The sequence below is a fragment of the Oryctolagus cuniculus genome, chromosome 13 (genome assembly GCF_964237555.1).
Source record: "Oryctolagus cuniculus chromosome 13, mOryCun1.1, whole genome shotgun sequence".
Lineage (NCBI taxonomy): Eukaryota > Metazoa > Chordata > Mammalia > Lagomorpha > Leporidae > Oryctolagus > Oryctolagus cuniculus.
The window spans coordinates 16,887,531-16,901,429 of record NC_091444.1 but is presented as its reverse complement, the minus strand read 5'-3'; the positions used below and the strand labels follow the sequence as shown (position 1 = coordinate 16,901,429).

Sequence of the window (13,899 nt, the reverse complement as noted above, 5' to 3'; positions counted from 1 at the left end):
TTTCACTATTCAAAAGCGAAGGACCTATTTCATAGGCAGTCTGCAACTTCTTCCCTCCACCTTAGCAAGTAGCTCCAAAAATTAGACAAAGAGAAAAGATATGCATCTGATATCATAGTGTATACTGCATATCAAGTCAAACAAAATAGGTTATAATATAGAATCAAGGCCGGCGCCGCAGCTCACTAGGCTAATCCTCCACTTAGTGGCACCGGCACACCAGGTTCTAGTCCCGGTCAGGGCGCCGGATTCTTTCTCGGTTGCCCCTCTTCCAGGCCAGCTCTCTGCTGTGGCCCAGGAAGGCAGTGGAGGATGGCCCAAGTGCTTGGGCCCTGCACCCCATGGGAGACCAGGAGAAGCACCTGGCTCTTGCCTTCGGATCAGCGCGGTGCACCGGCCGCAGTGCGCCAGCCGTGGCAGCCATTGGAGGGTGAACCAATGGCAAAAGGAAGACCTTTCTCTCTGTCTCTCTCTTATTATCCACTCTGTCAAAAAAAAAAAAAAAAAAAAAAAAAAAAAAAAAAAAAAAAGAATCAAAGGATTTCATAGGAAAATTAATATGACAGAAGTATACCATAGACTAGATAAATCTTTGGATCAAGTCTACATAAAACCCTATTCCCACAGTTCTTTTCAAACAGACAGAAGCTGCTGACAATTTGTAGATGAGAATATATACATTTTTCAGGAAATACATGGGTATGGTAGTCATATATGCTTAACAGGGTATGTTCTGATAGCTGCATCATAACACTATTTTGCAATTGTGCAAATATCATAGAGTGTGCTTACACAAATCTGGGAAAGCACAATTTGAAAGGTGGGTTATCTTCCACACAGTCCTCCATTTCGCTGGCACACCAGCTTGGCAGGGTGTCTTTGCAGAGGCGCTGGGATCACTCGACTTCTGACTGTTCCTGGAGTAAACTGGCAGTGAATACTTCCTAATGTGCTTGAGGACCCTGGGGCTCTCCCTGTGCCAGATCAAGAGCTGTAGCCTGCAACATCGCCTCCAAGCGAGACTCTTGTCCTGACCTCAAAAAGCCTTAAAATCGGCACTGACTTGGCCTCCATATGAAGAAGTCCTTTCGGGCATATTTCCAGAACAGGGAGGTTTCAGCCACACTGAAGATTAGCTCTGGCAAGTAATTCTTCACAATCAGCTTACCTAGAGTTTCTGAAAATGCTTCAGCTGCCTTTACATCAGCACCCACAGACTCACCACTCACATTATGTAACAAGTAACAATATTTGGATCACTTAAATCACCCACAGCTAGCAGTAAACTCAACAGTTTAGTAATAGCAGGGTATTCATCTGTTTTATTGGGAGTAGAAAAGGCCATAAGATATATATAGGATAAGCATGGGCTTTGGAGTCAGAAGACAAAAGTTTAAATCCTAACATCATGATTTGTTACCTGTTCGGCTTTGACCAAATTAGCTCACTGTTTGGAATAAGTTATAGATCAGTTTCCTCATCTATCAAATAGGAATACTATCACCTAAATCACATATTACGTTAATAATTAACATTAATAAAGCACACCTAACTTTGCTCATCCTTTATTTCTTTTTCAAAGATTTATTTACCTATTTGAAAGGCAGAGCCACAGAGAGGCAGAGGCAGAGAGAGAGAGAGGTCTTCCATTAGCTGGTTCACTTCCCAAATGGCCACAACTGCTGGAGCTGAACCGATCTGAGCCAGGAGCCTGGAGCTTCTTCCAGGTCTCCCCATGCGTGTGGGGACCCAAGGACTTGGACCATCTTCCACTGCTTTCCCAGGCTATAGCAGAGTCGGGTTGGCAGTGGAGTAGCCGGGACTGGACCCAGTGCCCATATAGGATGCCAGCACTGCAGGCAGCGGCTTTACCCGTTATACCACAACATTGGCCCCCATCCTTTATTTCATACCCACAAGTGTATATCTTCAGTCCTATCCCATTTCCACACTGCATCTCTTTCAATCCCACATGACCTCTCACCTTACATCTTTTTTTTTTTTTTTTGACAGGCAGAATGGACAGTGAGAGAGAAAGACAGAGAGAAAGGTCTTCCTTTGCCGTTGGTTCACCCTCCAATGGCCGCCGTGGCCAGCGCGCTGTGGCTGGCGCATCGCGCTGATCCAAAGGCAGGAGCCAGGTGCTTCTCCTGGTCTCCCATGGGGTGCAGGGCCCAAGTACTTGGGCCATCCTTCATTGCCTTCCCGGGCCACAGCAGAGAGCTGGCCTGGAAGAGGGGCAACCTGGACAGAATCCGGCACCCCAACCAGTTCTAGAACCCTGGGTGCCGGCGCCGCGGGAGGAGGATTAGCCTATTGAGCCGTGGCACCGGCTGATTCTTTATCTTTCATCAAAAATAAGAGGCTTAGAAATATCAGCTCAAGATTGTTAAGCTACAAAGTTTTTCCTTTCTTTTGAACCATTATTAGGCAAAAACATGTTTCAAAAGCATCAGGAAGAACAGATGGGAAGTGAATATCGAGCTCACGAAGCCCAGCAGAACAGGGTAAATCTAAGGAGCCATTTTTGCTCAGCTTTTAGTAATCAGCCACCAACTGATTAGAGTTGACATAAGGGATAAAATCTTTCCTTGCCTGTCCTGTTCTAGGCTCTTGTGTTCAACTCCCAACTCTGATAAAACAAAAATAATCTCAATTCTACTTTAAAAATGCCTCCTTCATTTCCCAGCCTCTATCTTACTTCATGCCTCTGGCTATTTCAACAGCCTTCCAAGTGGTACCTCTTACCACCTGAGTGACTTTCTGAAACAAATCTGATGATATCCTTTTTGGTTTAAAACCCTTATTGTTTCCAGTTTAACACACGCACTTGGTATAGCATAAAAGGCCATTCCTAACTGTCACCACCTAGCTCTGTGATTCTATTTCTCATCATCCCCCAATATGCACCTACTGCTCAAGCTACAATGAAACCTCTTGCTTTTCTGTAAATGCATCACACTCTTACACTCTTTCAACATGCCCATACACTTCCATACTCAAGGGGGCTTCAAAAAGTTCATGGTGAGCTGAGTATTCATCTGGCCCAGTGGTTAAGACACCAGTTGAAAGGCAATGTCCCACATCAGAGTGCCTGGGTTTGTGGCTGGGTCTGGCTCCTGATTCCGGTTTCCTCAGGCAGACATTGAGAGGCAGCTGTGATGGTTAGGTAATTGGGTTCCCAACCATGTGGGAGGCCTAGACTGGATTCCCAGCATCAGACCCCTGGCTACTGTGGGCATTTGGGGAATAAACCAGTGGATGGGAAGTGTTCTCTCTCTGTCTGGCTCTCTCTGTCTCTCAAATAAACAAATTAATTTTTTTATTCATAAAAAATGGAATTAAAAGATAAGTTTATTTTGGTACAAAAAATTTTTAAACTATGCACTGTTTTTTACCAAAAGATACATTTACCATTAACTTTTGAAAACTCACACAACACCTCACAATACAGCCCTCATTTCCCTACATGGGAAATTCCTTCATATTCTCCAAAACTCAAGAGTAGGATCAAGTTTGGTGCCTCTATAGTCCTCAAATATATGCATTACAATTTGGTTAGATTTCTATAACCCACACTAGAAAGTGAGACACAGACAGGAACCCTTCTTAATTATAGTAGAGAGTACAAAGTATATTACAGAAGCTCCTTATATAAACTGAATAAATTAATGACTGAATACTGAATTCAGTTTTATTATAAACATAAAAAGCTTTTGTGAAATCATCCGGTAAAATAAGCACCATTCATCAAATCATTTCTATGAGAAAGTAAACTTGGAATTCTAAATAAATGATTACAAATCGACTCTAATGTGAAAAACATGATTGTAAGACATCAAATGATGTGAACTTGTACCAGAATATGTACTAGAAACAATGGAATTCAAATTAGCTACATGATGAGTAGAAAACAGTTCTGGCACTGTGCATGATGAAGAAAACTCTATTCACCAATTGCTATGAGAATTGAAATAATTTTTCCAAGACAAGTTTTACTTATAAATCTGAAAGGCATTCTTATATTATGGGGCCAGAAATTAACATTTCATCTCTTACTATTTAATAATAAATTTATATAATCCCTTTCCTCTGAAGTGGAATTTTTAATCTTCTTAAACAGGGGAAAGCTTTTTTAAAGACTCTACATGAGTAAATTATACTGAGTTCCAACAGATGGTGGCACCATGGGAATCCCTAAGAATAGCTGCCAAACAGTACCCGGATGTTAAGAAAGAAAAGGAGAAGAGAGACAACACAGTGTTCCTGAGATCTGCTTCTCTGTTCTCAATACCTTTTGTGTACCCAGCAAAAATAGTAACTGAAGGATTACCACACACGTCCTAAAATATCAAGAAATTCACGTCCACCCAGACTTCATCAAAACCAGGCTTTATTCTCTATCAGCTATAGTTACTTCCACAGTATATGAAATGAACATAACCTTTCAGAAAGGATGAGAAAGCGTGAAATACCTTGGAAAGATGCTTGGGCAAATTATCAGGACTTCAAACAAGCCACCAGGATTCCAGACAGCACTCCACTTCTACTGTCTTCCACCTCACCATTTCCTACCTACCTACTACCTAGTGCCTAGGTAGAGTCAAAAGTACAATGTAATGGTTAAGAATATAGGATTTATTATTAAAGCAGAGATGGTCAGAATCCTGCCTTTACTATTTACTGCACTTGCTCTGAGACTTTAATTATGCTCTCAAAGTCTGTGTCTTCATCAGTTATCACAGAGATATACTATTCTCAAGGTTGTTGGAAGAATTAAATTATATGTGAGAGTAAGTGAAGTGTAAGCACACTAAGTGCCACACAGTAAACCAAACAAAAAGAGCTACCACATAGTCTGACAAGTGGACAGGCAGAATCATAAAGGTCTGAGAATCAACAGATTGCGGCAATTTACACCAACCTGACATTACAACAGTTAACAGAGTTTTCAAAGTGGTTTTGCAAATTTTATTTATTTAATAGAGGCAGAGAAAAATCAACAATAACAAAAAACAAGAAGCCTAAAAAGACAAGAAACAGTGAATGGTATGAAAACTTACTCTACAATCCTGTAACCCACAAAAAAGGCTAAAATTTCTAAACTTTGATTCATGTCCTCTTCATAATCTAACCACAAACTATTTTTCAGCTTCATCTCACATTTATCCTTCTATATAGTCAACACTTTGTGATACATAATATACCTTCACAGTTCAAACTTGGATCAAACAATTCCTTCAACCCAGTCACCATTCTCACCCCATTCCTTTTCCTATCTATTGTAATCCCATCAATCATTGCATCCCATGATATCTTTCTTGATTCTCCTCAGTAGAGACCATCAACTTTAGCTCCAGGTTCCTAATGTCTATTGTTTAAACTTAAATTCAGAGCAGTTATTTCAGGCTAATAAGGGTTTTCCCCCAGTCTTGTTCCTCACTACATTTTTAGTTCAACATCATTCAAGTTGGAGGTACGAGTGGTCAGCAGGATGCACAGATAATAAAATCTGATAAAGGGGCTGGTGTTGTGGCATGGTGGGTAGAGCCTTCACCTACAAGGCTGGCATCCCATATAGGCGCTGATTCGAGTCCTGCTTGCTGCACTTCTAATCCAGCTCCCTGCTAATGTACCTGGGAAAGCAATGGAAGATAGGCCTAGTGCTTGGGCCCTAGCACCAGTGTGGGAGACTCAGAAGAAGCTCCTGGCTCCTGGATTCAGTCTGGCCCAGCCATGACCACTGTGGGAGTCATTTGGGGAGTGAACCAAATGGCTGCAGATGGAAGATTGCTCTGTCTCTCTCTGTCTCTCCCTCTCTCTCTGTAACTGTGCTTTTCAAATAAATAAATCTTAAAAATATGATAAAATAACATCTCATTACATAGGAATATACTTGAGAGTAAAAAACATTTCCATCATTTTTCTACATTTTAATCACAGCTTTATTGGCCTGCCCATTATAGTACAATAAAGCAGTATAATGTGACTAGCACAGAAGTATAGTAACTTTTTAGCTTAGCTATTCTGGAAAACCAGAAATATCCATTGTAATGATATATCTGTCCACTTTAATTTTCACTAAGTAAACAGAACATTCCACTTCTTTTTGCTATTCATTAAAAGGACTTCAAAATAAATTTTTGAATGTCAGTCTCATAAAAATATTTGACTAAATAAGTCTTATCTTACAATTCACATATGAAAATCAATCTTATTATTTCATATTACACATACTATAAGTATGTACATATATCCATTCACTTAAGAGTTTTATAGATATCAACTCCTATTTCTTATATACACAAATGTGGTTAGAAAGTTAATTCACAACCAACAGTCCAACCCATAACAGTCTAGTTTAAATAATAATTGGGTAAATATGATTCCAAATGTGTACATGAGCAAATGTGCTTCAGGTTACAGCAATGTAAATTAGAAAGTCACAATTCCAGCTCATTCAGAGTCTTATTCCAATTTTGCTACTAAATAGCAGAGCTACCTTTAGCAAATCATTTAACATTTCTAAGCCCTTGCTAAGTATTAAACCTGTGAAATGACTCTGGATTAGATCAGTATTTTCCTCACATCCTTGATCATAAAAATCACCCTGATTATTGTGATAAATTCACATTCCATCCCTCCTCAAAAGGCTCTAACTTAACAGCTCTGACTGCAGGGCCACAGAACTGCATTTGAAGCTTACCAGGTAGCTTTCAGGGAGTTTTATGTGCACTGGATCCTGATTTTTAAGGTTCCCTCTGAAAGCTGTAAAATTATATAAATTTAAGATTTTATGACACTGATCAAACTCCCCAGCTCAACCTGATAAAATTAATGCAATCCCCATACAATTTTTTTTTACTGTGAATAAAGTTCAAAGCTTTCCTGTATTCTTAAGCTACCATCTTTAGCATTTGGCTCCATTTGCCACAACATCTTCCATTTTCACATCACCCTGAATACCAGTATTTATTTTGATAAATAATTTGGTACATAACATAATTTGGGCTGGAACAAATTTTGGTTGCAAAATGTTCACCTGTGGGGAGCAACTCGGACTAGACTAAGTTACTGGAATTAAGACTTATTCTATGCATCTGCTCTCCCACAATATGGCGCTGTGAGAGGAGTAAACAACTTTTACACAGCTGCCTCCAGTTCGACCAGTAACCTGCAGGAGCTGATCCTGCTCCTGATTGGAGGAGAGCAGCGTACTCGGCGTGTGGGTAGCAGAGTTGGGATTGATGGAAGAGGACTATAAAGGAGGAGAGAGACAACATGCACCAGGAACATCTAAGGGGAACATCCGGATAACATCTGAGCAGCCCCCGAGAGAGCCGGCTGGCGGTGTGCCGCTCCCCCGCGGAAGTGGGGAAAGTGGCAGGGGGAACCGCCCTTCCACGGAGGTGGAAGGAACGTCAGCCAACCCGGGAAGGGCCGAGCAGACAAAAGAACAACGCAGGGTCCTGTGTCGTTCCTCCGCGAAAAGGGGGAGCGACATTCACCTATGATTTTAACATCTACAACTTTTTCTCTGGTCACCACTCAGCCATACGTTAAATGTTATCTCAAGCATATATTAATGTTGGCTCTCAGAACTGTTCATTTTTTAACCCTGTAACTGCAGAGTTGTCCCTTGGCATCCATGCAGGATCAGTTCCATGGACACCAAAATCTGTGAATACTCAAGTCCTCTATCTTATAGCATAGAGTTTATATACAATCTACATATATCCTCCCATATACTTCAAATCACATCTAGGTTACTTATACTTAATACAGATCTGCAGTTGGTTGAATATGAAGAAGCGGAACCCAAAGATATGGAGAGCCAAATGTATACTGTCTACAATTGTACTTTATTCACATACTTGTAATATTCTTTAGACAGATCACAATTACAACTCCTTCCAGAAGTCTTACAGATAATGCTTATGTGCTGAAATAAACTTCAAGGTATTACGAACTTTAATTACTGACTTTCAAACATAATGTAAGAAAATACATTTTCAGTAATATGAATACAGAAGACTTTTTTTGTTTATTTATTTTATAGGCAGAGACAGGCACTTCTACCCTACTTCACTCCCCTAAATGTCCACAACAGCCAGAGTGGGCAGGCTGAAGTCAGAAGGAGGAAACTTAATCCTGGCCTCCCAGATGGGTGGCAGGTAACCAACTACTGGAGCCATCACTGCTGCTTCTCAAGATGTGCATTAGCAGGAAGCTGGAATTGGGAATGAAGCTAGGACTTGAACCCAGAACCTCTGATACAGGATGTGGCCATCCAAAGCAGTGTTCTAACCTTTGTGCATTGCAGGCATCCCATATGGATGCCGGTTCAAGTCCTGGCTGCTCCACTTCCAATCCAGCTCTCTGCCATGGCCTGGGAAAGCAATGGAGGATGGACCAAGCCTTTGGGCCCTTGCACCCACATGGGAGACCAGGAAGAAACACCTGGCTCCTGGCTTCAGATTGGTGCGGCTCCAGCCATTGCAGCCATCTGGGGAGTGAACCAGCAGATGGAAGGGCCCCCCTCCCTGCCTCTGCCACTGTGTAATTCTGCCTTTCAAATAAATAAATGAATAAATGAATAAAGCTAGAGCTCTTTCTCTCTCAAAATCTGTCTTTAAAACCACTTTAAAGTTTTAATTTAAAATGTTTTATTCGCAAAAGCATTTTAAAAGCTACAATCTTAAAACTTTATTACATTGCTTAAAAGCATACATTTACCAAAATAACATTTTTAATATAAAAATGCCTCTCAATCCCCACCACAAAATTAATAAGATTTGTTTATTAGTCAAACTTGCTTTTTTATAAAGACTGGTTATTAAAATGAACCACAGAAGATATCCTAAAACTTTGGACTGCCATTATAGGATACTCTAATTCAGTCATTTAGAGAAGCCTTCAATATTCATTCTAATTTACTAAATCTGCTTAAAGGCTAACAGCAGGATACTCATTTTTCTTGAAAAATTTGACCACCAAAAATATCTAGGAGACATGTAAGGCACTCTACTTTAGGGAATGATCATTTCCATATGAATTTTTTAAAATTTATTTATTTATTTGAAAGTCAGAGTTACACAGAGAGGAGAGGCAGAGAGAGAGAGAAGTCTTCCATCGATGGTTCACTCCCCAATTGGATGCAACGGCCGGAGCTACACCAATCCAAAGCCAGGAGCCAGGAGCTGCTTCCGGATCTCCCACGTGGGTACAGGGGTCCAAGGATTTGGGCCATCTTTTACTGCTTTCCCAGGCCATAGCAGAGAGCTGGATAGGAAGTGGAGTACCCAGGACCCGAACTGGCACCCATACGGGATACCGGCGTTTCAGGCCAGGGCATTAACCCACTGCACCACAGTGCTGGCCCCTAAATTTTTTAAATTTTATTTGAAAGGCAGACAAAGCTCCCATCTGCTGGCTCACTACTCCCCAAATGCCTGCAAAGACCAGAGGCTAAGCTGGGAACCAGGAATTCCACTGGTTATCCCTCAGGTGGCAGGAACCCAATCACTGTAACTGCTGTCTCCCATAGTCCACCCCAGGGAAGCTGGACCTAGGAGCAGAGCTGGGACTCAAATGAGACACTCCAATTCAGTAGGGGATACTCCAATCGGTGGCTAAATCACCAGGCCAAACACCCATTTAAAAATAAGGCCAGCACTGTTGCATAGTGGGTAAAGCCACGACCTGCAACACCAACATCCAATAATGGGAGCCGATGTCCTGGCTGCTCCACTTCTGATCCAACTCCCTGATCATAGTTCAGGAAAAGCAGCAGAAGACAGCTGAAGTGCTTGGGCCCCTGCCACCCACGTGGGAGACCAAGATGAAGCTCCTGGCTCCTGGCTTTGGCCTGGCCCAGCACTGGCCATGGTGGCCATCTGGTGAGTAAACCAGCAGGTTAAAGATCTCTCTCTCTCTCTGTTTCTCTATCACTTTCAAATAAAGAAACAAATCTTCAAAAATAAATAACAAAAAATTAAATAGTATAATTATATTAAAAAGTTAAAAGTACAGAAATAAACCAAGTAAAAAATAAGTTTCCATTTATCTCTTCAACCCATTTTGATCTCATTCCCCAGAGGAAAACAAGTAAGTTTCCATTTATCTCTCCAATCGCATTCTCCAGAAGAAACCAAAATTAACAAAGTTTGGTGTATAATCTTCTAAAAAAAACCCACCAACTCAATATACTCACAGATAATTCACTGGGAATTTTATATTCTCTGAGACTTTGATCAAAAGAATTGGTTGGTAGTAACATTATTTCTTAAGATGTTAACGTAATGCTTTTGCCACCACTATACATTGTTTTCCCCAAAAAAAGCTGTGAGGCAGCACACAGGAATAAACATGCCAAAATTACCAAAAGAATAGAAAGGTAGAAAATGCTGGTGAAGGGATCAACACCTTCAGTGCAATTTTAAAGTAACATTTTTTGTGATCCTTCCCAAAAAGCAAAAGATAATACTTATATAACTCTTATTTTACTCTAAAAAACAGCAAAATAAAACAGTGGTTTGCTAAGGAACAATTTTTCACCAGTAATTTGGGAAATTTTCTCACATAGGTTTTAGGAAAATTATAACATAATATTATAATACCATCAATCAAAACATCACAATAATTGGAGAACTTTAAATTGTTATCAAAATGTAAAGTATAAGGTTAAGAAGAGATGGAAGTTCCCAAGTTCTAACAACCCACAAGAGCTAGAACTAGTAAGACAACTACAGAAACAGGGAAATTTTGTATTATTTAAATTACATTCCTTAAATATTATTTAAATGCATTCACAGCTATCAACAGGATCAACACAGTGTGAAAGAAGCCTGAGTAATGCAATTAGCTGTCCACCAAACCTCTCATTTTAAAGTTAATTCTGCATCTTCATACTCTATCTGCACACATACAAACTGCACTAAAAATATAGCTAATATGGTAAGTTTGTTACATTATTAAAGAGGATCTAAAATAGATGACCTACTTAAGGACAAATAGGTTATCTAATGCCTATGTATCCATGCTGAAGAGCAGTTACTAAGGAAACAAGGATTCACGAAGTCATCCAAGTGCTTTCAACTATTCGCTTGGCCTTAAGATAGTGGAGGTTAAGTCATCAATGGGAGCAACCAAGTAGTGGAGTGATTCTGGAGGAGCTAAATGTGACACATACTGACAGGACATCTAATCAGAATGTTGCTTGCCCATGGTGCTGACAAACTGTTCACATACATGAGATGTATACAAAGCAGATGCATAAAAGTCAGAGGATACTCATAAGGTGAATTTGGAGCTGTCAATAAAAGTTGAAATCTCATATCTAAAAATAATAATTGGTAGTTATCACTAATAATTCTACTGGAAATCTGTAACTAAATTCCATTAACTACTCTTGAATATTATTCTCTATTTCTTAGTAGTATCAAAATAAGTTTTTTAAAGAAGGAAAACAGGTAGAAAGCAAAGTAGGTCACACTTAATTTAGTACTAGACTTGTAAACTAATTTTCCCCCTCTTAAATCTCATAATTTCTTGATAAATTCTTCTATATGTAACCCTCCACTTCTTGTAAAGCAAGATGACTACTCTAAGATCAGATTTAATAAAATGCACAAAATTATTTTTCTTTCTAATACCATTTTTGATGATATCTAGTTTGTGAAACTTTAACAAAAGCAGTAAAACAGACTGAAAAAGCATTAGCTTAAACATTTGGATTTATGTCTCCAGTGACCATTAGAGTTCTCCTGTACACCTGTCCCACGCCAGGTTAGAGCCCTTCTGCATGTGTTTTTTACAAGAATGAGTTAATAAATATTAAACAAACTAAAGTATCTGATACACAGAAATTTACCAAGAAGTTTTTCAATCACATAAGCGAGTACTATAAAGAATGCACTTTCTGTCCCCAGTCTCTACTAGGAAAAAATAAGTTTTTAAATAAAAATTACATTAAAGTAGCTGGAGACTATGTAATTGTTTCCTTCTGGTATTAGATGGCAACAAACATTCCAAAATAGTCTATTAAAATCTTTCTGAATTTAGAAATGAAGTTTGTTTAAAAAGTTTTTAAAATTCTAGGCAGAGATAATTTAATTTCAAAACATTTCCCCTCTGTTTTACAGTACAATTCATACTTAAGAATATGCACTTCAAACTTAAAATAATCTTGGGTATATAAAGACTCACCATCTGTATGGGTTTCTTGTGGAGATCTCGTTCAGTTACCAACTTTTCCTGGTCGGTGACATAAAGACCTTTCTGTGCTAAGGCTTGCATTACAGCATCATGGCCCAAAAGGGGCTTTGCAGCATCACTCTTGAGAATGAGACTCCCAGCACGACAGTAAAGTTCAGCAGATAGAAGCAAATTAACAACAGGTGGTTTGATGTGTTCCTGGTCATACTGATCTGTGTAAAATGGTTCTTGAAGTTCCTCTGGCACATTTTCTATAAAGATTAAGGAAAAATATCTCTTATAAGGTTTTTATAAAAGAAACAAAATTTAATTTAATAATTAGTATTTACATCACATAAGGTTTCCTCTAAAAATAACAATAATCTTTAAATGACAAGATGATTTATAATTCCTTGGCATATAATCTACAATGAGAGAAAGGTACAAATTTCCTTTATAGGAGATGAGTATATCCCAAAAAGGGATTACAAAGAAAACAAGAAGAAAAGTTTTTTAGCCCAGTGGTTCTGGCAAAAGTTTTCCCACACACATAATCAAACCTGATACAGATAAGCTGAGATTCCTAAAAACTAATTTCAGTGAATATCCTCACATACAAGCGATCAACCAGGAAATGCACTACAACAGCTATTGGAAGAGATTGCTAAGCCTTGCGACCTCAGAATATGAAAAAAAAAAAAAAATTAGAGGCAGCATCAATTCTGGAAGCAATATCATTAACTCAGGTTTCAACAAGTTTGAAATGATTGTAAAAATACCCAATAAGCAGCAAGAGATACAGGACTCCGGAATGAGGTCAAAGGAGATGCATCAATCAGGGTTTTTGGTGACACCTAAAAATATTATTCTTACTTAATAACTGAAAATACTTTCCTTCCTTCATAGCCTTATTAAGTTAGCAGTGAGCCAATCTTAAACTTAATTTAGTTGCCTCAGCATTGTGAACTACAGAATATATAGTGCTGGTATTCATTTAAATTTTAGTATCACAGGAACTAATAGAGGCTAGTTTTTAGAACAACTGTAAAAAGTAAATTATCTCACTTTAAGATAACTTATAAAAATGTATGCACGATGGGTTTATATTTTCTGTATCAATTTAAAAATGACTAATATAGGTGATGTGGTATCTGAATATTAGCTGTGGAAATAGTGTTCCTTATCAAGATTATAAATGTATCTATTATACCTACATACATCCACCTAAAATTTACTTACCACTGTTAGATTCATTTTCACACATGATCTTTACAACACGGTGACACTGGCAAATCAGACCCTATACAGATAAATAACAACACTAGTAATACTTACTAAGGAACTTCTACGTGTCAGACACTCCTAAACACGATTCTGACATATAATCTTAACAACCTTCTTATCCCCATTTGAAAAATAAAGAAGAGAGGTTATCTTGCCTGAAAACACAAAACTGATAACAGAATTCTAGCTCTAAATTATCTAGATGAACAGACTCAAAACTAACAAGGGTTTGCCAGGATCCCAAGGTGAAGACAGGGGCTGAGGACTGTCTCCATTTTCTTAAGGCATACCCATAAGCCAAAGGAAACACTAAACAAATTGGGGAGGCAACCGACAGAATGGGAGAAAATATCTGCGAACCATGCAACTGATACAGGATTAATATCCAGAATGTATAAAGAGCTCAAGAAACTCAACAAC

The 13,899-nt window shown here is 38.9% G+C and overlaps 1 protein-coding gene across 10 annotated transcripts in view; it reads right to left on the bottom strand.

Annotated features, from left to right (window-relative positions):
• The window catches only part of CAMSAP2 (calmodulin regulated spectrin associated protein family member 2), a 120,092-nt gene that overhangs the window by 82,533 nt on the left and 23,660 nt on the right, over positions 1 to 13,899 (bottom strand). For 6 of the 10 annotated variants that reach the window (XM_008268680.4, XM_051821088.2, XM_070055073.1 and 3 more), the window contains one exon: positions 12,208 to 12,467. In XM_008268680.4, coding sequence (XP_008266902.2) covers positions 12,208 to 12,467 — 260 coding nt within the window. Of the gene's footprint in view, positions 1 to 12,207; positions 12,468 to 13,434; positions 13,496 to 13,899 lie in introns of those variants that run through there. The other 4 variants (XM_070055075.1, XM_070055076.1, XM_070055074.1 and 1 more) reach the window with 2 other exon arrangements.